Source organism: Sciurus vulgaris (genome assembly GCF_902686455.1).
Source record: "Sciurus vulgaris genome assembly, chromosome: 12".
NCBI classification, from domain to species: domain Eukaryota; kingdom Metazoa; phylum Chordata; class Mammalia; order Rodentia; family Sciuridae; genus Sciurus; species Sciurus vulgaris.
In genome coordinates, this window is record NC_136473.1 from 71359982 (window position 1) to 71386286 (window position 26305).

The following is a 26305-nucleotide window of genomic DNA, read 5'->3' on the forward strand; positions in this document are numbered from 1 at the left end:
ACAATGCAACAGGACTTGATAAATCACTGTATGGAACTCTGTTTCCAATATTACACAATAATGACTACTAGTTTAAGGAAAAGAAACATAAATTAGTAGTTGTTAGCATTCCCTAAACTATTTATCCCCAAAATACTTTTAATTTATCTTGTGCCACAACAAATAAGACAAAATCTAATGAACAGCTATTTTCCCCCTCCAAGAGAATGAAATTTTTATATATTTCTTCACTGCCTCTGAATCCTTAATCCAAAGTGCTCTGGATATTTTCATCTCCATATTTCTAACCTGACTGTTTCTTTTTATTTCACACAGTCTGGACAAATTAATTTTCCTACGTCCAACTCCAATCCTTTTTCTGTACAAGAGCTTGAAATCTTGATGGGGCTGGGGCTCTAGTTCAGTGGTAGAGTTCTTGCCTTGTATGTGTGAGGTACTGGGTTCAATTCTCAGCTCCACATAAAAATAAATAAAAGTACTATGTTCATGTATAACTAATTTTTTTTAAATCATGAATTTTCTTTTTAAAAAATTCATATTGGTATATCATAATTACTTAGAATAATGTGATTCACTAGGACATATTCATATATGCACATATTCAGAACTTCATTCCCCAGTACCTCTCCTTTCTCTTCCCTCCTCCCTAATTTCAGTTCCCTTTTTCTACTATATTGGTCTCCCTTCTATTTACATTAGATCCCTCACTTTTTTCCCACTTTTCTCTCCAGCTTCTACATACAAGAAAAAAACATAAGACCCTTGCTTTCTGAGTCTGTTTTCACTTAACATAATGCTCTAAAGTTCCATCCACTTTCCTGCAAGTGACATAATTTTGTTCTTCTGAATAAAGTCCATGTTTTCTTTATCCATTCATCTGTTGACAGGCACCCAGGCTAGCTCCATAGCTTGGATACTATGATTTGCACTACTATAAACAGGGATATGCATGTATCGCAATGGTATGTTGCCTTTAATTCTTTTGAATAAAACCTGAGGAGTGGTATATCATATGATGGTTCCATTCCTCGTTTTTTAGGAACTGCCAAACTGATTTCCATAGTGGTTATACTAATTTACAATTCCATCAACAGTGTATAAATGTTTCTTTTCCCCACATACTTGTCAGCATTTACTATTATTTGTATTCTTGATGACGGCCATTCTAACTGGAGATGACATCTCAGTGTAGTTTTGACTTGCATTTCCCTTATTGATAAAGATGTTGAACACTTGTTCATGTATTTGTTGGCCATTTAATTCAAATTTTCAATGAATTATATCATTCTATGCTTGTGCTGATAACAGACCCTCATAAGAAAACCCCAACTTACCTTCCTACAATTCACCTACTTTATTATCTCTATATTCATCTTTCCACTCCTGATAAACCAAGCTTTTGATTTCCTAAACTGGGTCTTTCTGATTTTTTTTTTTTTTTTTTGGTCTTTGTTCAAACTGTTGATTCCACCTAGACTACACCCGCTACACCCAACCTTGCCCTGCTAAATTTCTGTCTTGGGCCGAGCAAAAAAAAAATCCATTCCACAAAAACTTTCATAATACTACCACTGTAACCCCTTCTCCTCTTGACTTGCCAAAGTATTTTCTAAACTTCTCTGACATTATCAAATTCCATTTGTGGTACTGTTATTCATGATTTTACCTATGTAGCTTACAGCACTGGGTGTTGCATATAATATTTGTTCAATAAAACCAAAATCACTCTTCAAGAGAATGCAAAATAATTCTGTTCTTAATATATATTTTCCATCCCTTTTTAATTTTCTTTTTATTTGTTTTCCCTTTCAAAAAGGCCATTCTGATCTTTATGTTTAAAAAATGTAAGGATTCCAGGCCTGAAAACCTTAAAAACACTTCTGGTCTCAAGCATTTTGGATAAGGGATACTCAACTTGTATTTTAAATATGGGGAATTAATTTAAGAAGCTCCCTAGAGGGCTGGGGTTGTAGTTCAGTGGTGGAGCATTTGCCTTGCATACGTGGGGCACTGGGTTCTATGCTCATAACCACATAAAAATAAATAAAATGAAGGTTTTGTGTCCATCTACAACTAAAAAGAATTTTAAAAATTTTAAAAAAAAAAAAAAAAGCTCCCTAGAGAACCAAGCCTGCCTCCGGGATAGTGAACTCTATTAATAGTCTCTTTTTTTCAAACCCATCAGAAATGTACTAATTAACATCAATGCCCAAGTTCCACTAATTGATGAAGTTATTAGAGTGATTTAACTTGTCAAGATTTTTAAAATACTTCTCTCCTAATAAATCTCAATAGTTCATTACTGCTTATAAATAAGAATTAAAGAGTGAAAATAGCCATTCATATGTGGTTACAAAATATGATTGTAAAATTGGAACAGTCCCAGATAAGATGAAGGCAATACTCAAATCTCACACTTAAAAAATATATACAAAATTGACTAAATATTAGCCTTGATTTTTTAAAAAAATATTAATAACAAGTTTCAACTATCTTTTCTGACTCTATAGAATACTTTGATAATAGCAGAAGCCTAAAGATCTATAGTGTTATTTCTAATATATAATTCCAAATGAGTCTTTCTTGTCCCAAACTAATTTCTTTAAGACTGTTGTTGTGGATTCTGCTAATCTGCATGCTTGACAGACTCAGCCAAAAGGTCAATTAAATTACCTGTTGAATGAGTGAGCGAGCCTCTTCAGAGACACATTCTGGCATGTTCAAAGTAGTGTGGGTATTTATTCCTGCTGGATGGCACTCAACCAAAGTCTGAAACAATCAATCAGGTACATTTCTTTTCCCAGATAACATCATACTCTGTTCTATCACAGCATTTACAAACAGCAAGGACACAGAGCTCAACAACCATCATAACTGGGGACACAGTAATGAACACAACGCCACCTAAGCAGTTCAGGCTGAGGGCTGTGAGCCTGTACAACTTCTAATGCAAACAAAGGCAGAGTCATCATGACCACATCATAAGCTTATGCACCTGTCCCTTTTCCCTTAGTTATAAAATTAATGACTCATAATAGAAAAGCTGTTATTTTTAACTTTTTATATGAAAAAAAGCTATTTATATGAAAAAGCTATTATTTTTAACTTTTTATATTTCATATAAAAAGTTAAAAAACAAACTTGATATCTCTGAAATATTTTAATGGTCTTAAAAAAACCCTTTAAAGTTTAGAATTTGCTAGTAGTAATACATCTATATAGCACTTTGCAGTTTAAATATACGTAGAGGTGATTTGTAAACTCTACAACAACCTTAGTTTGGTGTTCATAGATTTAAGGCAGCTACTTACAAAAGTATAACTAACTGTTTCTCTATGTTCCCCGGAGGCAATCTATACAATATTTTAAAGTCTATTAACCCCAAGCATCATACTTAAAAGTTACTTATCAGAGAGTGTAAAAATTCTGCCCTTAAATGAAAACAGATAGGAAAAATTTACAACATTGAGAAAAAAAGATAATGTTAACTGTTATATTTGCATAATTTTCTAAAAATAAGAATTCCCTCCCAGGTCCAGATAAGATGTTTACCTCTAGGGAATTCTAATACATACTTATATAAACATTACAAATCTTATTCTGTCAAAGCTGAATCATAGAAAATGAAGGAAAGAAATGTTTAGTCTTTTATCACACTATGCAACATTATGACATAATAGCATTTTGCCATCAATTTATTCAATGTAATAAGATTTTACTTTTTAAAAAATCTGGAATCTTGATAAATTTGTTCTTCACTGCTTGCTTTTGGCATCAAAGCTTTTCTTACTTAGTCCCTGACCTAAAAAGTAAAGGCACAGGCTAACATTCTCAATTTGAAATCAAGGTGGCATCTGGATAAATTTATTAAATGTCCAGGTCACTGCTTACCTTGCCAGTGAGAAGTTCAAAGAGGACAGCACCCAAACTCCACCAATCACAGGCTTCAGTTTCTTCTGTGATTGCTCCAACCTCTAAACACACCAAAAAAGGTTGATATTAAAATTCCAAAGGTCAATTAAACTTTCAAAATTAACATGTATTAGCAAGGTGACCTTTTTAATGCTGAGAGAGCATTAAATACTACTGGGCTTTCAAAATTCCTGAAAGTTACTTATCCCTTTGGTCACCTACTGTGGTTGCATTTTTTTCTGACGCAGTCATATATTAAAGTGAGACATTTGTTCTTTAGTTGATAGAGGGACACCTTCAAGATGCTGTACTTAAAAGTTACAGGAACCAACTAGATCAGCTTTTTGCTTAATCCTTCAAATTGGAGAAAGTATAGCCAATTCTACCTCACAAATCACTTTTTGTTTTAGAAATAAAAAGACACATGTTCAGAAGGAACTTCAAAAATTATCTAAGCAATATTAATTATTCCTTTACTTATAGGTTAGCAACACGAAGGTGAAATGCCCTATCCAATGTCACACTACAACAGAATGAAGGCCTAGTTTTCATTTTCACTCTCCCATTCAATCCTTTCCAACTAAAGAAGCAGCACATGAAATGCCAATTCACCCATTTTGTAACTTGGAAGTACAGATACAACTGAAAGTATTGGTTCAGGTGAAAACTTTCAGAATATTTATAAATTACGATTTTATCTATGTTCTTCCATCACTCACTGGCACAAGTGCCTGAAATGTTGTGAGTTTCTAGGTGTCATCTTTCATGTTTCTATGCAAATCAGCAACAATTCCTCATTTTAATACTTTGGAAGCTTTTGGTCCTTGAGTCATGTTTGGTGTCTCTTAACAACATTCTATTAGTCACTAACTTGCCAATATCTGCCTTTCATTTTCATTCAACTGAAAAAGCATCTTATTATTTGACTATAGGTAGCCCACAGCTCATAATAACAACGTTCAATTATAAGCAGTTAAGTTGGAACTTGGAAAGTGGAAGTGGAAGTAGTCTTTCAACCAAAGCACATCCACTGTGCGGGAAAACCACACAACTCTTAAAATACCTTGTACTTTAGGTCTTGAAGCAAAGGTCACCTGGACCAGGAAAAGGAGAGGGAAAGTTTCTTATGAAAATACTGAAATTTTAGCAGGCTTCTTCCACATTCCTCCTCCTAGGCTCAAATAGTCCATGAAGAACATACTTCACAAACCAGCCCTCCCCAGCCTCCTCCTTCCTACTGTCCTTGTACCAAATCACACCCTCCATTTCTTCAACTAGTTGATGTTAGGAGTTAGTAAAAACTATCTGCTCTCAGCTTTAGCAAAAGAAAACAGATATTAAACAATTCAAACTACGTACGAATAACTGAAAGATTCCAATCTCTTAGAACTATTTACTTTAATAAAACAAATAGGCATTTGTATGAAAAGTTGAGAATACTCATCTAGCAACAAAGGTTTTCTATATGTTATGGCCACATCTATGAGATAGAATGCTACTACTTAATCATTTCAAATGATATCCTTCAAGAGGATTTTAAGCATGTAAGTAAATGTATATTATTATTTCTAAAAAAAGCTATACAACAATAGAATCTAATTTTAAAAGTAGGTACTTTTTTAAAGGATGGCGAGGAAAAAGGAAATATTTTTAATGATTTCTTTGGGTTGTTGAGATTATTATACTTACTAAGTTACACAAATATCTAAATGGCTACAGCTTTAAAAGTATAATAAGATAGTGTGAAAACTTTCAGGTTTGTTGGAAAAGTGACTGGAGCAGGAAAGACTAAACTACATGTAAGTTCTTCCTCCCTAATAGTTGGTTCACCTACATAATTTTCAATGGAGTAGGAATCAGGAATCCTAGATTGATTCTTAACAAATCCACATAACTCATCTATAACATGAGGGTTGTTAGATCTGAGGGTCTTGAGGTTACATTTAATTCTAATTTCTATGTTTTTAATATTGAGAATTTCCTAACATGGTGATTCCCAAGAAGGACAACTTCTTGTGTGCTCTCCTTCAAAGTATACAAGCTACCACTCCCAGAGTCACTGCCCTCACTCCCACTCCCCACCTAGAGCCATTATCACCTTCAGAAGCATGCTCTTAAAAACTTTAGAAAGGATGTGTGTTCTCAGAAACTTTAGAAAAGTGAATAGGAGTGTACCATAGTCTTATCAAATACGACCTTAGCACACTTCCTTCCAGTCTAAAGTAGACAACCAATTATATTATTTCCCTATTCCAAAGTCTCTATTCCAACCAATTATATCATTTCCCCTCTTCCAAAGTGGCTTCTCACTGGCCATAATATAATATTCAAATGTATTGTTTAATTAGGCACATGGGTATATAATAATCAGACCTCCATAGTAACCCATCAGATTCATTCAACCAACATACAGAAAGCAGCACAAAGCAGGCTCCATATTAGTATTAGGCACTACTTCTCCATAGACTGTACTTTGGCCACGTTGTTAAATAATATGAAACTAAAACCAGTGTTATAGATAATATTGTTAATGACTTTACTTTTTATATTTTGACCCAAATTTTCAGCTATTCCACTTTCTTTTCTCAATATGGCAACTAGTATATATTTTTAGTGTTATAAAGGCTTCACCTATTCACAACTCAAGATCAAAAGTGCCATCAACAAGCCTTACTGTCCATGTTTGAATGTTTCTGTCCTTATAGTGAGCATGCATGACAATAACGACAATTTCAACAATAAAATAGCAGCTAACATTCACTGACTGATTACCATATATAAGGAACTGTGTTTAACCTTTAAATGAATTATTTGCAATTTCTTAAAAAACCTTACGAAGAACTCATTTGGGTAGGGTGACTTTTGAGAGAAAGACAATATAGTATTTGTGTGTCCTGGGAAAACAGGGACATCTGACTCAGTCAGCTCAGAGAAATGTGCAAAGTGGTAAGGTGGCTTGTAGGGTCAAACAACGTATCCTAAGGACTCTGAATTTGAATGATACCCCCAATTTCTGCTCATAAAATTCCTTATTGGAACTGAATGAAGTATTACTGAGATGGGTCTATGTGTAGACAGCTAACACAATTTATAAAGGCACCTTTAAAATTCAGCAAAAGTCCAAAGTACCAGCACCAATGTAGCCTTGACCATCAAAAGCTACGTGTTATGCCTGTTCTTCTGCATCACTACTGAAATGTGCAACCTAGGGTGCACAGGGTAGGGGATGCTCTTGAAGCCACTAGATAACACAGTGCAGTTAATCTTCCCCACCCTCAAAGATTGCATGTGCAGGATCAGGTGGGATACTGTTTTACCATCCAAAGAAAAGCAGATCTCTGATGGAACATAATGTAAAATTTGCATGAATTCCTAAGATAAAAAGACTTCAAAGAAATCTCAGAATCATATTTCATTAGTCTCCTGAGATACACATTTTATACCACCTCTACATTCAGAAGTACTTAGATAGAAAATTGTGAGGGGTGCTTGATGAGACAGACACAGTGTACTCCTTTATTGTTTTCTATGAGCTTGCTAGCTAGTCTAGAATGCTCCACGTAGCACCTGAGGTAACTGCTGATGACACTTTAGCACTGACAACAGCAATTGCTTTTTTCGCTCTCCATTTCCTTTCTCTCCTTCCTTGGTCTTCACCTCTTCTTCCACTAACTGTCCATTTTCTTCCTTTCCCCTGATTTTCTCATTCTTCCTTCCTCTTGAATGCAATTCGTTCTGTCTAATGCCGCTCAGGCCTACAGAGACTGCTGGTCCCATCCAAGAAAAACTGCTCTCAAAAATATAAAGGCAGGTAGGCTGAAAGGCATCTCTGATCTAACTGGGCTATAAACGAAGAACTGTACAAAGGTAAATTTATTTTTCATAAGAATAAAGGGAAAAACACAAGACACCAAATAACTTTTGAATCCAAACTCCTTAACAAGGAGTCTTCAAAATGACTTCACATTAGCAGGGATTAACTAACTGATGTAAAATTGACATCATGACCTTGATTTTCATAAGTTACAACAAAGAGATAAGATATAAAGAGGAACTTTCTTTATCAGTTAGGAAGCTTATTTATTAGAACAAATGAAAGTACTTGTAGAATTTCTTCCATATAGGCTTTAAAACAAAACAAGTTTTCCTTTGATTTCAGAATGAATGAATGGTTTCCCTTTTGACATCCTTAAGGAGCAATAACTCCTAGATTAACACCTTGAGATGTACACTGAAACTCACAATCCTAGCTATATTCACGAGGCTGAGGAAGGAGGATCAAAAGTTCAAGGGCAACTGAGCAAGACTCCGTCTCAAAATAAAATTAAAAATGGCTGGGGATGTAGCTCAGTGGTAAAGTACCCTTGGGTTCAATCCTTAGTACTGAAAAAAAAATTTTTAAATAAAAAAATAAATAAAAGGAAGCCTGAGATTATATGGCTATCAAAATAACTGCTCTAAAATTGCTTTACTTGCAAAATCTATATAAAAAATATAAGCACACCCAAAAGCACTGGTTTATATATAAAGCTATGAGACAGTTATCACATACAACCAGGTATCTGCCCCTAACATCAAAAGTAGAAAATGTGAAGAAATGCTAAATAAATGTGAGGCTCATTCAAAAGTATAACATAGTAAAGCTGGGAAATCCCTTTAAACTCCTACATCAAATTTGAAAAATCTTTGAAAAAAATAGAAAAGCATTTTAAAGGACATATCCTACCACTGTTTTGTCATTTTTCAAAATATTTTTCCTATGCAACTCACAGTGTTGTTTCTGTTGCATGTTCCTTCCCTCACTAGTACATCTATATCTGCAATTTCTAGGCTGAGTAAATAATAGTCTTATTCTCCACAAATGCAGCAGTCTTTATAGGCAATTAGGCAAAGTAATCAGGAAAAAATAAAACTATTCCATGAGAATTCCTCAAGCTCCTCCTGCAAAAACTCAAAAAAGGGATGTTGATATTCAAGAACCCAAAAACTCAAAAAAGGGACGTTGATATTCAAGAACCCTTGCATTTTTGTCTTTGTGTCAGAGACTTATCACTACTGCTCTAGCTATGCTGCTGTTGGAGCTTGGATGGGGATATCAACACGTTCCTCTGAAAACGAGGGCAGCGGGACTTTTAAAATTCTTTCTACCTCTTACAATCTTAATTTTATCCTCCTGAAAAGTACTTTCAAAAGCACTCATGGGCCCTTCTCATAACTCTTCTTTACAATACCCAAAGAGTGGGATTATGCCAAGACAAGCAAGGCCTGCTCAGTTTCCCAGCTGTCCCATAGGCAGCCCTCCTCCCTTTCCTAAGAACTAGTCACCTGGTGGTGAAGGAAACGCCTGTGTCACGGGAGTTAACCGCTACCATCTTCTCCTGTACTGAAGGCACAGAAGCAGCTCCAGATCAGATTTCAACTGATCCAAAAAACTAGGGCATTGAATATGTACTGTTTAGTAGAATTCTAGAATCTCATTTTACTACAATTCACTTGGACATTCTAACTTACCAATTCATACTAATGATTCAAACTATCATATCAAGCAAGTGAATAAAGAGTTTAAATGAAACAATAAAGATATCACAATATAAATGTGCTTTGCCCACCTTTGTTTTACTGGTGTTTAACAACTCATAGAACACTCTTCAACAAGCCAGGTATTTTTCAGAAAAATAGCATGGGCATTTTAACCCATATGGCCAAGGGCTTGCTAAAACATAGAATGAGAGTTGTATAGACTTTGTGACATAGCAAATTCAGAATTTACTTTTTTTTTTTTTAAAGTTACTATTAAAATGCTTTTCAGAGAGAATTCTATTTACCTCTCCAAGCAGTTCTGCTGTTGCTAATCTAACCTCCAAGGTATGGCAGGAAACAGTAAATTAAGAATTTTCTTAGAGAAGAATTCTACGTATAGAAAATTCTATTTTTCACTCAAAATAATTATTCGATTTATCCTGAACTGTTTTTCCTAACTATAGTTTTTAAGATAAATAGAATCTTAGAAGCCTTAGCTTCTTTTCACTGTCAAAATTATAGTAAAACACAATGAAAATGCACCAACTGCTGCAAATAAAGTGTTTAAGTAATAAAACAATTAAATCAATGTTTAGGTGCTGAAACAAGGTCACATAAATAATATAACACCTTATCCAAATATCAGAATGACAGAATGACAGACCAATCTTAAAGCCACAAACCTATATGACACATTAAAATGATAAGCATACTTCGTAGAAGTAGGATAATTATTGTTTCTAATACTACAGGATTTTCTTTTGCAAACTAGTAAATTTTTTGCTTTAAAAAAATCTGACTTTAAAGATTCCAAATCTCTCTTTTAGAAAAGAAGAAACAAAAATATATTATCTTCTAGGATCAAAAAGAGATCTTTGGTGAATAAGGCAAGAATAAAAGAAAATTCTTATATAAAGATCATTTACACTTTCATAGTTACCAAAAAAAAAAAAAAAAGCTGAAGTGCCTAAATTCCCCACAAATTCCTTAAGTGTTCAATAAGATTTAAAATGCTATTTAAATTGGTCAAGAATTTGTTAACTTTCTTCCAAGAAGTCAGTCTTCTTTAACGAACTTAGGATTAGAGAAAGGTAGGTTTAAAAAGAAAAAAGAAATAAGAAAAGCACTTGACCTGTCATTAGTGACACATTTGGACGAAGGAAAAGAACATCTTTCTTCTGCAATGAGCATTCCGTGTCGGCTAGAGCTCTGAAACATTAGTACTGTGTTCCTACACAGACCATCTTTCCCTGCAGCATCTGTTGCTAATTGAAAGGGACTAGAATTACAAAATCCTAGTCAATTTCTCTCACCAGCTCTTGCTGTGTATAAAGATTTTCTATGCAGGAGCTGAGCATTAGTCTTCTACTACAGCTGATGACTAAGGAGCAAAGAGAAAGAAACACAGAAGAAAGCATTTTTTTTTTTTTTTTTTTTGCATCCAACAATATATGGAACTAAACTGTGGGAAGACAGACAGCTAAGAATGTCTCTTATTAGCTCAGTAAATTACCATTCTATACATAAAACTACTCACCTATAAAGGTCTATTGACGTCCTAGTTAACCAATTGTACATCTTCTGTTTGAGTAGTCTCCTTTTGATATAAAACTTCTAAAGTAACTGTTAATATTATCAATTTATGTCTTTTATTTCTGGCTCCTAGGCACAGTTCCTGGGACACAGGAGGCATTTAATAAATGTCTGTTGAATAAATACACCAATCTTGTATTTCATAGCACTGTTCATTCAGGGAGTTCAAAGCATCTACAAAGGCATCACATTTGTTTTCTTTAAAAAGTCCTAGTGAGCATATGGATCTACAATCAAGTCTTCAGCACTTCTACATGTTGCAGGCTTAAAACATTATCTAAAGCATTCTCCACAACAGGACAAAACATAGATTAGAGGATTAGATGTGAATGGTGGTCAGTTGCTTGCTCACTGAAAAATTCCATGCAAGAGATGCTGGAGCCCTAAATTCAGACAGCAGAGTGGATACCTTCCAGTGCTCCCTCTGCACAGCACAATCGCTGCCTGTGGTACTATGGGTTTCTCTGCTACTGGTGGCATATGCTACATCGAGGAAAAATGATGGGGGCAGAAAGAAGACTGGAAAGTAACACAAGGTTTCCCCTGTCCCTGCTCAGCATAAGAAATCTTGGCACCTACTTCCATGAAATGTGCTACTAATTTATGCACAGGCTTATAACATCTGGCTGGTGGTCTCATGAGATCATTAATGTCAGTTAGAATTTTTTTTTTTTTAAATGTTATTAAAAATAAACTCATTTAACTTCACTGCAGGACAACCATCTTACCTAGCTTTCCCCAAGGTATTATTTTTGATGATTTTTTAAAATTTCTACAAACAAGATGAAATGTTACAATTGAAAACAAAATTACAAGCCATAACAACTATGATAATAAATTCCTTTCTTTTTTATTTGAAGTGCAGGGGATCGAACCCAGGTCTTGCATTTGCTATGGTAAGAATTCTACCACTGAGCTAGATCTCTAGCTCTTAAAATTTCATTTTAATTCCAGGTTTGGATTGTTCCTATACTATCTACAAACTAAATTATCAAAGTTTTGCAGTTTAAAGTTTAAAAGTCTGAAAACAACAACTATTCACATGGCTCTGTATTTGTTATGAGTTAATCTGGACACACGAAATTTACTTGCCTACAGTCTCACATCTCCTCCAAGGCAGAACAACTTAACATTCAGTGTGACAGACTCATAAGAGACTAGCATTTCCATTTTCTAGCCTATCCTTCCAAATGGGCATTTTGCTTCTTTTTTCTTATTTTATAATATTTCAGAAAATGCTGACTGCCCAATTATCCATTCTATATTCCATGAAGTCCTCCAAAAGGAACTCAACTGCTTTCCTCAAATGCCCCATTTGTCAAGCAGGGTATACGAACTGTTCAAGAGCTCCCTGAATTATATCCTCTAATTAGGAGCATATTATCCAGAGAAGACCAGTGACAAGACTGGCACTTTCCCAGAGAGAAATCTACAATGGCTAGACCTGCTCCCTTACTGGGGCCAAAGGTGAGGAGAGAGACCAGGTGCTGCTCCTTGCTACATTTGCTCTCTCAGCTCAGCTCCGTCTTCAGCCTCACTTTCTGCCACCACCTCATTATTAATTCAGTTGGTTTTCAGGTAATTCAATTACCTGCACCCTGGGCCTGTTGTATTATGGGGAACTGAACATAAGCACAGACTACACTTAGCTAGTTCAGGCTAGGCTTGGAAAAACACCCAACTCTGCTTTTCTCTCACCACCCAGCTCTGAATTTCTTGTTGTCGTGGTGACCTGGCAACCATGTTCTGAGCTTTCCTGCAATTATCTGCACAACTTGGGTCAAAACTCCTTGATTTTATTTGATTCAGCATTTCAGAGCCAAGAATTATTTGTTCAAGGGAGTTTATAGGTATCATTACCACACCGTTTTCTTGTGAGATAAAGTAAGAAATGGGTAACTACCATATGACTTCTGGTTGACTGATTATAATTCTGAGCTCTACACAATCTTGCTTAGACTCTCACCCTGCATTTCCAGGAGGAAAAAAACCAACAGCATGCTCCATTTTCCATTGATCATATCACAACAACTCCATTCTGAATAGCCATCGGGTGTCACACTGTTACCCAACCAAAGCCATTAAAGTTGATTGATGAGAAAAAGGCTAACTGAAAATTGTGAGAATGACAGGCACAGTTTTCTCTCTGCTGCTCTGCTGCCGTGCCAGGCAGGGGGACAGTGACATGTACTGCTGTTAAAGGAGTTTCAGGAATCCTATTTGCCTTATCATCATTAATTTTTTAAAGCCTTAGCATTTGTAAACATTGATTTGAAGAAAATATTTGTGAAGAATTGCTTAGGAGTAAGCCCTACTTACATCATGGAGATTCAAACTAGCCCAATTTCACAGGGCAGAAACTGATGATTTTATCGCTCTAGAACATAATGTGTAAGATTCAGCATTACATCTTCTTTGTTCAATATCAGAGGCCAAAGATAGTTCACTTTCTTCCTTAAAATAATGCATGCCAATTAAATGAAGAGTTGCCAAAAATCAATTTAGACTTCAAAATTAAGACACATGATTTTGCAGCTATGATTTAAAATTCTCTAATCTCATGTTCCTCTTCTGAAAATAAAATTTGTATCAGATCATAAAGAAAGTGTTTTGGAATAAACAGAAGGTTAAAATTAACCTCCCTTTAATGATCTAAATCTTGAGGTAAAACACTGCTATATTTTGGATCTTAAATGTCTCCCAAAGGCCCAGAGGTTCAAGGCTGGCTCCCCAGCTTGGCAATATCAAAAAGTGGTGGAACCCTTAAGAAGTGAAGGCTAGTAGGAGGTCTTTAGGTCACAGGGGGTATGCCACTGAAGGTGAGCATGGGACCCTTACCCCTTTCTCTTCTTCTCTTTTGCTTTCAAGCCATGAAGTGAGTGGTTTTGCTCCAGTACATGCTCCCACTGTGATGTACTGCTTTATCACTGGCCCAAAGCAACAAGCAATCATGAACTGGCACCTCCAAAACTGTGAGCCAAAATTAACCTTTCCCTTTATAAACTGATTATCTCCAGTATTATAATGATAGAAAGCTAACATATCCTTCTCCCACCACATATCAGGTAGTGCTGGGAAATGTACAAAGATACTGTATTTCACCTCTTCTATATCTAGAATTTATCAATTAACCATCCTTATAAACTTTCCAGTTCTAACATTTTGTTCTCTTGAGAGGGACTAATATGTCATTTACTATGTTCTTACCCTGTTTCATTCTCACCCCTCGAGATGAATCACATTCTGGCCTGATAAGAGAAGTATGGTTTCAGCATGTGTGTGTTTATGGAGTGTTCTTAATCCAGGTGGGAAGGTGACCAACCAACAGTGGAGTTTTATGAGGGTTCACCATGTATCCTACCTAGGGATGGATCCCAGGGTTCCACACCCTCAAATCCTCCTAAAGACACCCTTTCACCTTCTTTACATCAAAAGGGCCATGCCCGGACAAGGTCAGACCTCTGCAGACTTGAAAAGCCCATACTCCGTACTCATCACAGTTCCATTGCTAGAGAGAGAGGCAAAGTACCCAGGGAATTTCCCTCACTATAAAATTGCCCTTGTTTCACAGCAAACTTGACAATTTACTGGTTCTCCTCAAGAAGAAATAGATATTTTTTTAAACAATAATAAGAACTAAAGGCAAAGGATTAAATATACTTATTAACTTAAAGAAGCACTAAAACTTCTACCATGTATAAGAAAGTTGCTGCTGAAGTTTTCCTGAAGCGTAATTCAAAAGGTTACTATTTGACAAATAATATTTGAATAGCAAACACAAATGTTTTACTCTTTTGAATGATTTGTACAACTCACCCTTACCTATTTCTTCTTTCTCCTTTAGGGGGAAAAAAAAAACTATAGCCATTTCCTGATTATGTCATTGTTAGTCCAAAATATATATCTACATTCACTTGCTTTCTCTATCAACATCACATTCCTAAAATTAGATTACTCATGGTTTGTGAAATTACCCAGGACTCATAAATTCTCATATCTAAATAATTCTTTTTTTCTTTAAACAATAGTTTGTTGAGATTCTTGGAATTTGATTTTTGCTGCTTCAAAAGTTGGCTTCTTCCTCTAAATGAAAATATTTTCCATAAATCCTTCATCTCTGTATTATATACATTATGTACAAACTTCATAAATGAATAAAATATTTGCTTAAAGACAAAAACTTGCTTAATAACTCTTTTAACCCTACTAATGTTAGATAAGAAATCAATATTTACCCTTGGAGGAAAACTTTCTTGCCTTACTAAGATGAATTTGAATTCTGACTAAATTTGGTATAAGAAGGTTGTCAGATGATTTGACATTAGTGATTTCACTTATACTCAACAAATCTATTTTACTACCATTAAACTGTGGGTTTCAAAGACTTAAATAACTGTCTAAGGTGATGCAATGAGCTAATGTTTGACCTGGGAATGGTACACAGGTTTGGTAATTCTCAACACCACCTAAATATTCTAAGTCTTTACTGCCTGATGGCCTCAAGACATTTTAAACCATCCATGGTCTAAGTCCTAGTTCTAATTATATAACACCTAACTATCACATGGAGCACCATGCTTAAAAAGAAATAAATTGAGTGGAAAGTATGTTTATGGAGAAGAGCAGGGGAAACTACCCCCCCCCAAAATATTCATGGATTATTTGATAAAGTCAGGCCAGAAGAGCAAAGGATGGTAGTAAATAAACGTCATGCTCTAAAACTGAATTTTGCAGATACTTTTCAGCATGATTTTTCTATGTTTCACTTTTCATCGTCAGCTGTGAGCTGTTTCCAAGTGTGAAATCGCCTAACAGAGGAAGCAAAGCTGTCATTTGACATCTGGGAGCGTGGAGATTGGGTTGCAGTGAAAAGCACTTTGGACTTCTTCAATTTACACACATATTCACCTATAAATTCTTGAATCGAAAAAGTATTCAATGAGAAATATCAATGGAAATTTACAGCATTTAAAATTAAAGGTTCCTAATGGGGTGGAAAATAAAAGTGAAGGACACACTGACAGGACACCATAACAACGTGTTTAAGGGTAGATTGGGAAACTTAAACAGCTGTTAGCATAATAACAAATGTATAAATAATCTTGCTCATTTGAGTTAGATTGCATATTAAACTTTCAAATAGACTTTCGTATTTTATACAGTTAATAGTATAAGTTCTGTTTTCTAGTTGCTTATTTATGAGAGTAAAAACTGCTAAAAAATGCTAGTAGGAAAAGAAAAAATTACTTTCTCAACATCTAATTTTTCATTTATACATAAATGCTATTACAAAAATTTATTTTACATTATCAAGTGATAAAACATATAAAATCCTTTGGCTAAAACTGTATGTTTTGTGTACAAACAAAATAAAATCAGAGTAACTAACTAAAAGGAAGTCCTCTGGAGAAGAATAACCAGCTACCCCAGATTTTGTTTTATAACCTCTCACAGTAAAAAACAAAGCCTATCTAAATATCTCCTCATAAGGTGTCTAAGAGTCCCCTAATATGGAAACTAGACAGTGTTACATTTATATTGTCATGCCTTACAATCTATTCCTACTCTGTGGACCATTTCTTTTGCTTTTTTCTTTCTGACTCCATTCTATGTGTCTGCGGTACGAAAGGAACCCATTCACCTTGAATGATGTTTATTTAAAATAAAACCTTGCTAGAGAATCACTCTGGATAATCTAAAGATACAAAGTGAACCTAAAAGGAATGATTTCTACTTTGAAAACAGGGCTGGGTTTGATCAGTGCATTCGTATTCTCAAGACCCTCGTGATGGGTCTGCAGCTGCAGCCATTTATGTGCTGGCTTTTTCACAGATGTAGACAAGAGAAAGCGCCATGGTTTTTGTCTTTTTGTTGCTGGATGTGTTTTCTTTAATATTAAAAAAAAAAAGGCAACTTGAAAAAAGTTCTCAGTTTTGTTGTAGAAACATATGAATATTAAACTTCCTCGGTAGTATGCATTGTTGAAATCACTATGACTTTTAAATATCTAAGATCATAAAGTTGGCACAAACTATTCTTAAATAACAGAAGGTGATCATTTGCATTTCAAAATTTATCTATCTTGCTTTTCCCCTCAATTAGACCAAAACATGTTGATTCACAGGTTTCTGTGTGTGTTTTTTCTGTTTTAAACTTATTTATAGAGCAGAATAATGGCCCCCCTGCTAGTTTGGCATTTGCTCAAGTTTCTGTCCATGTAAATTGAATCTGTTACTGGAAATTTTTCTCAAAATATAGAAGCACATCATCCACAAGATAAAAAAGACATTGCTGGTTTTATAAAGTACAGGGCAGGGAGGTGATGCTTTCAGGACAAATATATGATAAGGATTCCCAGGGGGGAAGAGTGGTAGGGGTAAGGACCCCATGCTGTTCAAACAAAGGTGAATCATCCTCATCAGAATCTTGTGATAACTTCACTTTCTTTTATTTATTTATTTATTTTATTTTATTTATTTATTTTTTGCGGTGCTGGGGATCGAACCCAGGGCCTTGTGCATGCAAGGCAAGGTAAGTTCACTTTCTAATCCAACAGGAGTGCTTAGCAGGCTTTAGTTACTTGCACAATAACACCAAGGTTAGCGCTGGGAAGGGGAAAGGAGATATGGGTAGGAATCATTTCAACCTTTGGTATTTCTAAGGATAGATCAAGAGGACTAACTACCACATACTGATTAGTGATTTTAAACACTGAAGCACTAGCATATTATCATTGCTTCCTCCACCCTTTGAGAAGAGGGAGGAATAACTACTTGTAGTTTTTATTGGTAGCTCTGTTATTCAGTTTTAAGAAAACAGTAATTTATAAATTTTTGCTTCAATCCCCCAGTATTGTAAGCAAGTGGTTAGTAACATGTAGACTTAACTGAGTTCTTTAACTCTCTAGGTTTGAGATCACCTAAATTAGAACATTAACATGACCTTTCTATAAAGGCTATGACTGGTTTTGTTTCACCTTGCTGCTTAAGTTAACAGGCCCAAGGACTGGAGAAACTTTCCATATTGTTCAATGCACACCATAATACTAGAACACTAGCACAACTAACAAAGCTTGAAGGCGCAGTCCCTTTATGTAAATAATTACAACAAAGTCTCTCTTTATACTAAAGGTTTGTTGGTGCTGCTGCTGATGTTGTTGTTGTTGTTTTTCCCCAAATGCTAGTGAAGGACAACCTGGAAAAGGACAGCTTAAAAAAAAAAAAAAAAAAAAAAAAAAATCCATTAATGGTACACTGCCACCTGCTGCTGAACTGTGAGAATTGTGATTTCTGAGAAAAGCTTAAAAAGTAGAATTTGGAAACTGATCTGTATTAAATTCAGTATTTCAGAACATGAAACTAAAAGTATGTATCTGTTGATGAATGTATTATGGTTTTGTCCCACATATATCAATGCTCTCAGGATCCCAAGATGTTAGAGCTATTAAAGTAAACAAGACTGCACTTGGGACTGAAGAAAAATAATCTGCTTGAATGCTAAAATAGCACCTTACAAATAATTTTCAATAAAATAGGAAATAAAGAGGCAGTTATAAATATTATAATTATAATTAACAAATATACTTATCTACTTACCCAAAATGTAATTTCTCATCAAATTAGAAAGTTGGGGGTGGTGTCTATAAAAACTAACAATCAGACAGAAAACTGTAAATGAGGTGATTTCACTATGAAATTTTCATTATCCCTTTTACTGCATCACACCAATAAGGTTTCAAAAGGCAGAGTCATCTCATCTATTTGAGGGTGGAAAAACTATATAGTCATGCTGTTTTGTTTAGGAAAAAATAAAATCAGTTCTAATTGGGGGAAGGAAGAGGAAAGAAAAGAGTGTGATGGTACTGCTCTCCGATTCTGGGACAGTTTAAGGATATTTTCCTTGTAGAATGAAAAACTTTGCTCTTCCCCAACAGAGAAAGAATTCCTAATAATGAAGGTTGCAACTAAGAAGAATAAATCTCTTTGAATCTAAATTATAATAATTTCCTGTGAAGCAAAGTTAAACAAGGTAAGTGTCAATGTACTGGTAGGCTAGTAAGCATTAAATACTGTAATAACCAAGTAAATCAGCATAATCAGTTGAAACTCCTTTGGAAGTTGATAGCAGCTTCTTGGGGGCAGAGGAATTAAGAAACTATAGTCATCCAAAGATACTACGTGCGAGGCAAAGTGAACAAACTTTGAATTCAAATACAGTCCCATCTGCACTGATGACAGAGAAAAAGTAACTCAAACATAATTTATACACTTAACTTATATTGTTAACAAAGGACTTGAAACCCACAGAAATAAATCCCTAATTTTTTAAAAATAAAGACAATAAAATAAGGACAGTAGAAACCTGTTATGTTAACTGTTTAGCTAAATGGGCAATTTTAAAACAAGAACACGCTTCCTAAATTTTTCTTAAATATAGGAAGAATCTTAAAAATGTATTCTAAAATGCCAGGTTAGCTCATCACTAAAATCACATTACATTTTCTTAATCTGCATTTTAACTATTTTTAGCCTTAGGAATTTGACCATTTAATCAGCTAACTCTCACATTTTAATAAAAATCATCCAGGTACAGAGGGTTGAAATATTTAAAGGTCCTTCTAAGCACTCAGTTAAGTCATTTTAAGGAATTTATTTCAAGTTCTAAGAGAAGTATAACCACTTTTAACAAGAATTATACACACACACACACACACAAAACATACACCTATGGATTATGCAATGGTTTCATTCCCCAAATTTTCCTTTTTGGAGGGTTCAAGAGATAACCAACCAATACATATGTGAACTGCTAGTGAAAAATACAACTTTTATAAAGAAAGGAGAGCTGCCGAACCACTTTTTCAAGTGAAACATTTTAGGAGATTGCTCTAACCTGGGGCACAGTACATTCTCTCTATGGCATCGCTGTCACAGGAATCTTCAACCTCACTCCACCTGCTAAAATACGTTAGCTGAATGTGTCCTAAAAACAAAACGACAGGAGAAATCAAAACATTTTTCTCTTCCATTTTCTGCAGAAGTGAACTGTAATTACTCCTTTTGTAGCTAAAAACAGTATCATTAAGAATAATGGCATCATTAAGTACTAGAAGCTATTACTGGGGGTGAATTTGCTGCACTGATAATGAAGCTCTAGACAGGAAATGAAGATACTAATTACAAGATAAAACGCCTACTCAGTTAATTGGAAGCAACAGCGAATAAAAAGAAATGCATTTGCAAAAGTTCCTGACCTCTATCATTCAATAAGATGTTGTTTGGGTTCAAATCGCGGCACACAATTCCCTCTCTATGTAAAGCATCAAGGGCTACCACCATTTCAGCTGCCCATCTTTGAATGCAGCCCTCTGGGATGTAAAACCTGGAGTTTAGTGCTAATTTTTTATCAAGGTCCTCAAAAATCTGATGGATTTCCTTGTCTCCTTCTAGTGCTAACACACTTTCTCCCTTCCTCTCAGAGTCTCTCTGGAATAAACAAGTAGGTTCCTCTTTAGCAAAATCATCAGCTTGATCTGTAAACAGCAATACTTCCTCTGTTTTTAAAGTGTCTGTGTTTGCATTATATTCATTAGCACCTGAGAGGGGATCAGAAATACAGAATAAGCTTTCTTCTGTGGTGTTTGCAGTTACTGCCGACTCCACTACTCCAAGTCCTTGCAACTTAGCCTCTGAGCTGGGTAACAAAGGCATGTCCCCTGAACTACTATGATCAACAGCTGCTACAAATAATACCCCAAGATCCTCCTGTGCATAGTGTGTCTCTGTTATACTATAGGGCTTAGGCCTAGAGTGATCACTCTGTTCCTCTGTGCCTTTTTCTTCAGGGGCCTGGCATTGTTCAGTACTAAGCCCAAGGCACAACACATCTGGGGCTTCCAACAGTTTACTTTCCATCATGCCCACATTAGTCTGTGTAAACTTAGTAGGTCCCGTTGCAGCAGCTTCTTTTGTTGGCTCCAGTTCACCAGGAAGATTTACAAGAAGATCAGGTCTTCCTTCATCAGTACCACTGACATCATCAAAAGCAGCATCCTTAAAGGAAATAACTGGGACTGAGTCATCTGAGCCCCTGCTAATGGTGTCCTGAGCTTTGAACTCTATCTTGTTCTCAATGGAATTAAAACTCTTAGAAGTGCTGTCCCCATCTGGAAGAGTAAAGAATGGTTTCAAAGGTTCTGATTTTAGACTATACAGTTTTTCTCCAAAATCAAGTCCCAGGAGTTCACTTGTGCTATCCTTACTGTCTATCCTAAAGAACTCCATGGGGCTGTTTTTTGATCTACTGAGGGAATCAGAGGTTCTTGGAGAACAAACTGCTTCTGGGTCCTCATCTCCAGGGAAGAACTTCAGGTCGTGGGCTCTCAGTTGAGTGCTTGGGCTGTCACTGTCAGCAGCAAGATGTGCTGGGAAGCTCTTAATGGCTTTGGTATCGATGTCGTTCCCTTCAGTCTTCATGAGAGGCTCCTCATTCAAAGACCCTGGTTCAATCTTTTCCTGCCCATATTCATTGCATAATGTTAAATAACTAGTAGTGCATTCTTCTTCTGAACTCGAACCGGAATCTGGCCATTTTGGAGAGCTGTCTTGGCCTTCATCTTCCTGGTTGCTATCATCTTGAGAACTTGGAGTAAGACTAGTCTTCAGAGGCAGAACTTTAAGTGTGCTTCCCCCATCACTTCCTCTGGATTCAAAGCTACCACTGTCCTGAGGACTAGAAGTTGGTTGTTGCAGGTGAACTTTAGTAACTGTGGACTTTTCCACTCCCTTGATGTCAAAGCTTTCTTCAGGACTTCTGTTTAGAAATTTACTGATATATGACCAGAGTTTGCCACCTGTGAACAAGTACAACCAAAAAAAAAGTAAGATCCTTAAACAGATATTTAAGCAACTAGAAAAAAAAGTATTCTAATAATCATCAAAACCAAGTCACCACTACTCATTAATGTTAAATGTGCTGTAAGACAAGCATATTTAATAAAATTTGAAGCTACATTTTAATTTTATTATTGCTAACTGATTAGTATGGTTTCAAGTACATCTCCAATATCAACTATTTTTAAAATGACAACCTACTTTTTCTTTTGAAGGGAAATTTGTTGTAGCAAATATTAATACGAAATCTCACAGTTAAAATTTTGCTTTAAGTTAACTCTTGTTTAGTCTTAGAAATATCTGATTTTGTTCTGGTCTGGTTATTTAATAACTGGTCAAGCAGAAATGTACAAGTACTGGTTGAAATTATATACTACATTGGGAAAAGAATCAACAATATTATTCCATTTTGAAAATGCCCCATCCAAGCCAGGTCCAGTGGCACACACCTGTAATCTCAGTGGCTTGGGAGGCTAAGGCAGGAGGATGGCAAGTTCAAAGCCAGCCTCTACAACTTAGTGAGGCCCAAGCAACTAAGACTCTATCTCTAAATAAAATGTAAAAAGGGCTGGGAATGTGGTTCAGTGGTTAAGCACCCTGGGTTCAAACCCCTGTACCAAAGAAAAACTCAAGAATGGAAGGAGAAAGTTGGCATCTGGTATGTTATTTGCTGTTAAATATTATTTTTTCCCATCTTGTGCTCCCTAATATATGTTCATCTGTTGTGCAAGCCAAAGTAAAGCCATTGAGAAAGACTAAGTAGCAATTAATGAGGTAAGCTATTATAATTCTGATTCTGTATTCTGATTTATATCTATAAAATTAAACTAAAATCATAAAACTAAAATCATGTAAATCGCTTTTGCAGAAATCAAATAAACATGAAATAATCCAGTTTTTTACTGGCAATACTTGTTACATAGTTACTTCACCATTTTTTTTATTTTAACCATTAAAAATTCAAAATTAGAGGGTTTTTGCTTATTAGAATCCTTGCATAAAAACTATAGTATCAAAACCCCACAAATGTGCCAATTAAAAATAGTACTCAAATAAATAATAATTAACTAAATTTGATCCAGAAATCTAAAAAACAGTTGCTGCAGAGGCATACTTTGTGAAGATAAATATAACTGCAGATTCCAAAAACTGGAAATCAAGAATAATGTGTTAAAAATAAATCCCATAATTAATGAAGAAGGAAATTTTTCAGAACATTTTTAATGTTGCTATTAAGCATCATGTACCAAAGGTAGCTAAATCTTAAAGTAACCATTTTACAATGAATGGCATGAATAAGTTGGCAATTGCATCCTAAAGTTTTCTTTCTCTTTCACATTTCATTTCTAGAAATTTCATAAATACCCAAAGCACCATACACTGTGGCTACCACAGAGTAAGTGATCAGTAAAAGGTAAGTGTCACAATATCAATCCTAGAATCATCATACATCTCTTTCTACCAATGATCCAGTTAACAGTCTTCCCCATTTTGATAACAGTGATATAACTTTCCCCTCTCATTTTTCTTAACTGAAGCTTTCTGTTCTCTTTGGAGTATACTCAGTGTTTCTGTGTGGTTTTCAAACTCACACAAAAGGAGCTACACATTGATTCCAGTCTTAAGTCTTTTGACAATAATAACCACATTCTTCTTAGCACACTTACCTATATTGTGGCACCCAAACAATAATGCCTAAACCTGAAGCTGAGATCCTTACGCAATTCAAATAAAATGACACTGTCGTTTTTGATTCTTCAAGATGACGACTTCTTTGAGGAAAGGACTAAGTCTTTTTCACATTTCTATGCCTACTGTCTACATAATATGCAGGATACGGCAGGCACTCAGCCAACACTTGTTCAGTCAGATGATAATTCACCAGAATAAGATGTGTCACCACCATGTACAAGTTCTGGTATCAGCAAAAAACAGGGCCTGAAAAAGTTCGAGGAAGTTTCCCTCACTCTTAGGCCAATGAATCTAAAATTCAATATATTTAAATTCTTTATTTTTGTCCCCCAGATCACTTCTTTCCGACTTCCAAGTCACTCTAGCATAAAAGTTTTGGACCAAAGTTGGATTATTTTCTCTCCTTTGCTCTTCCTAACTTTGACAAGTCTCCAAGTCCTATGATATCTACCTATAATGTTTCTCCTAGGCACCCCCTTCTTTGTCATTCCTTTGATTATTCTGTGTTTCTGGGTACAATGCTATAGTCAAAACTAGACTGTAAACTTCCTACTCTATCACTCTTATCATACTAATTGTTGTTCAGTTAAACTTCCATTTTAGCCCAGATCTTATTGTGCCATTTCTCCATTCAAGAACTCAAACCCATCTACATACTGAACCATTTACCAACTCCCCATAGGCATTTGAACCCTAGTGTAATACTATACCAACTCATAATTGGGTCCTCTCCCCCTACTCATTACAGAATTCACTTGAATTGTATTTCCCCACATAAACCCATTTTGGGCTTTATCTATTCTACATTTACCACTTAGAATTTTTTCCTACTAGTTTCTTCAACATCTGCTTGTCAAAATCCTACCCATGGGCTGGGGTTGTGGCTCAGGGGTACAGCACTTGCCTAGCACAGGTGAGGCACTGGGTTCGATCCTCAGCACCACATAAAAATAAATAAATAAAATTTTTTAAAAAGAAAAATCCTAGTCATTCCTGAAAGTGCTTCAGAATTTGTTCTTTTACCAACTTCTTTGTATACCTTCACAGGACATAATTCATATCTTCTCTGAATCCTATATATCATTTGTCCCCTCATGACATTTACAACATTCTGTTTCATACTAATATTACTTTTATGTTTTTATTATCTCCTTTACCAGACTGCAAGATCTTAATAACTAGTTTAGCACACTAAACACATAATAAATACACATAAGTAAATATTCTGAGTAGTAACAAATGGTATCTTTACAATTTTTTTAAAAACCTTTCAAAGAAAAAGATGTAGAAGTACTAATAAGGTCATTTTAGAAGAGGTCAGATTTTCTTCCTAGTTTAAAACCAATACAGTTTTACTGTAAAACTTTTCAGAAAATTATAGAAAAAAAGGGAAACAGAAAAGATAAAAATCAAAATCATTCATAATCCCATGCCTAATGATAAACACTATTAAGTCATTACTATATTTACTTTTTTAGTCACAAATAACATCATAAATATTTCCTAAATTTCTTGAGAAAATGAGTGTGAATGGCTATACTACATATCCATGCAACAGATATTGAGGTCCATTTAAGTATTCCTCTGTTGTACATTTAAATTGTTTCCAGGTTTTTTACTATTAGAATTACAATAATAAATATTATTATATACAAATACTTGCCTTCTCTGATTATTTCATCAGGACAGAATCCCAGAAATGAAAATACTGAATCAAGAAGCATGTCAATGTTTTTGATATGTGTTGCCAAATTGCTCTACCAGAATCACTCCTGTAAGTAATGTGCACAGTGCCATCCTCATGGCAACCTATCCATATCAGATATTAGCAAGACTGGGCTGGAAATGTGGCTCACTGGTAGAGTACTTGCCTAGTACGCATGAGGTTCTGGGTTCGATCCACAGACTTTAAAAAAAAAAATTAGAAAATTCATCCATTTGATGAATCAAGTACAGCATCCTATTAATGTTCATTATTTTCCTTATTAGATAAATTTTTAAATATGACTGTTAGCATTTTATTATGGAATCTGTTCCCAGACTAAACAAGCACTTTAACATCAATTGTAAAAACTGCATTTTCAAAGGGACAAAACTGTTTTTAGTTCTTTCTCATTCTTGGATGGGTGCCCACTTGAACTTAATTATCCCTAATGCTCAACATTGAGCTACAGAAACAAAATTTTCGTCATATCACATCCTTTTTTCAATTACAGAAAACATGAAAATCACATCACCAACAAGAACACATTATTCTCAATGCAGTTTCCCACCCACAAAATCTGCCTGGGTTTTCACTTTCTACGGAGTTAAGATCAGGCCCAGCACAAAAAATTATACAAATATCATTATTAGTATTATTATTAAAACAATAATAACAATAAACTAAAAAAACTGTTATAGCTAAATCACAAAATATAAAAAGAAAACACCTAAAATATTAATAATTCTAACACTTTAAGAATATGTAAATGATATTTTTCTAGGCCCTTTTGAAACATAGTTGCAGTTATTGAAGTACCTTAAGCCATAAAAATAGTAATTCATAAGATTTAATTAAAACTCTTCCCTTGCCTCTCATCAGATTTTAATTTATTGTCTTTCTACAAGTTTGCACAATAAATGTGTTAATCTGCTTGACCAGAGTTGGGACTTTAATATGTATGAAAAAATATTGTTAGAGCAATGATAAAAAT

General features: G+C 35.0%; 1 protein-coding gene across 1 annotated transcript in view; it reads right to left on the bottom strand.

Moving 5' to 3' along the window:
• Nucleotides 1-26305, bottom strand: part of RPS6KC1 (ribosomal protein S6 kinase C1) — a 209600-nt gene that overhangs the window by 21408 nt on the left and 161887 nt on the right. The window contains 4 exon segments of the mRNA XM_079107120.1: nt 2674-2769; nt 3892-3974; nt 19918-20007; nt 20279-21877. Of these exon segments, the coding sequence (XP_078963246.1) occupies nt 2674-2769; nt 3892-3974; nt 19918-20007; nt 20279-21877 (1868 nt within the window).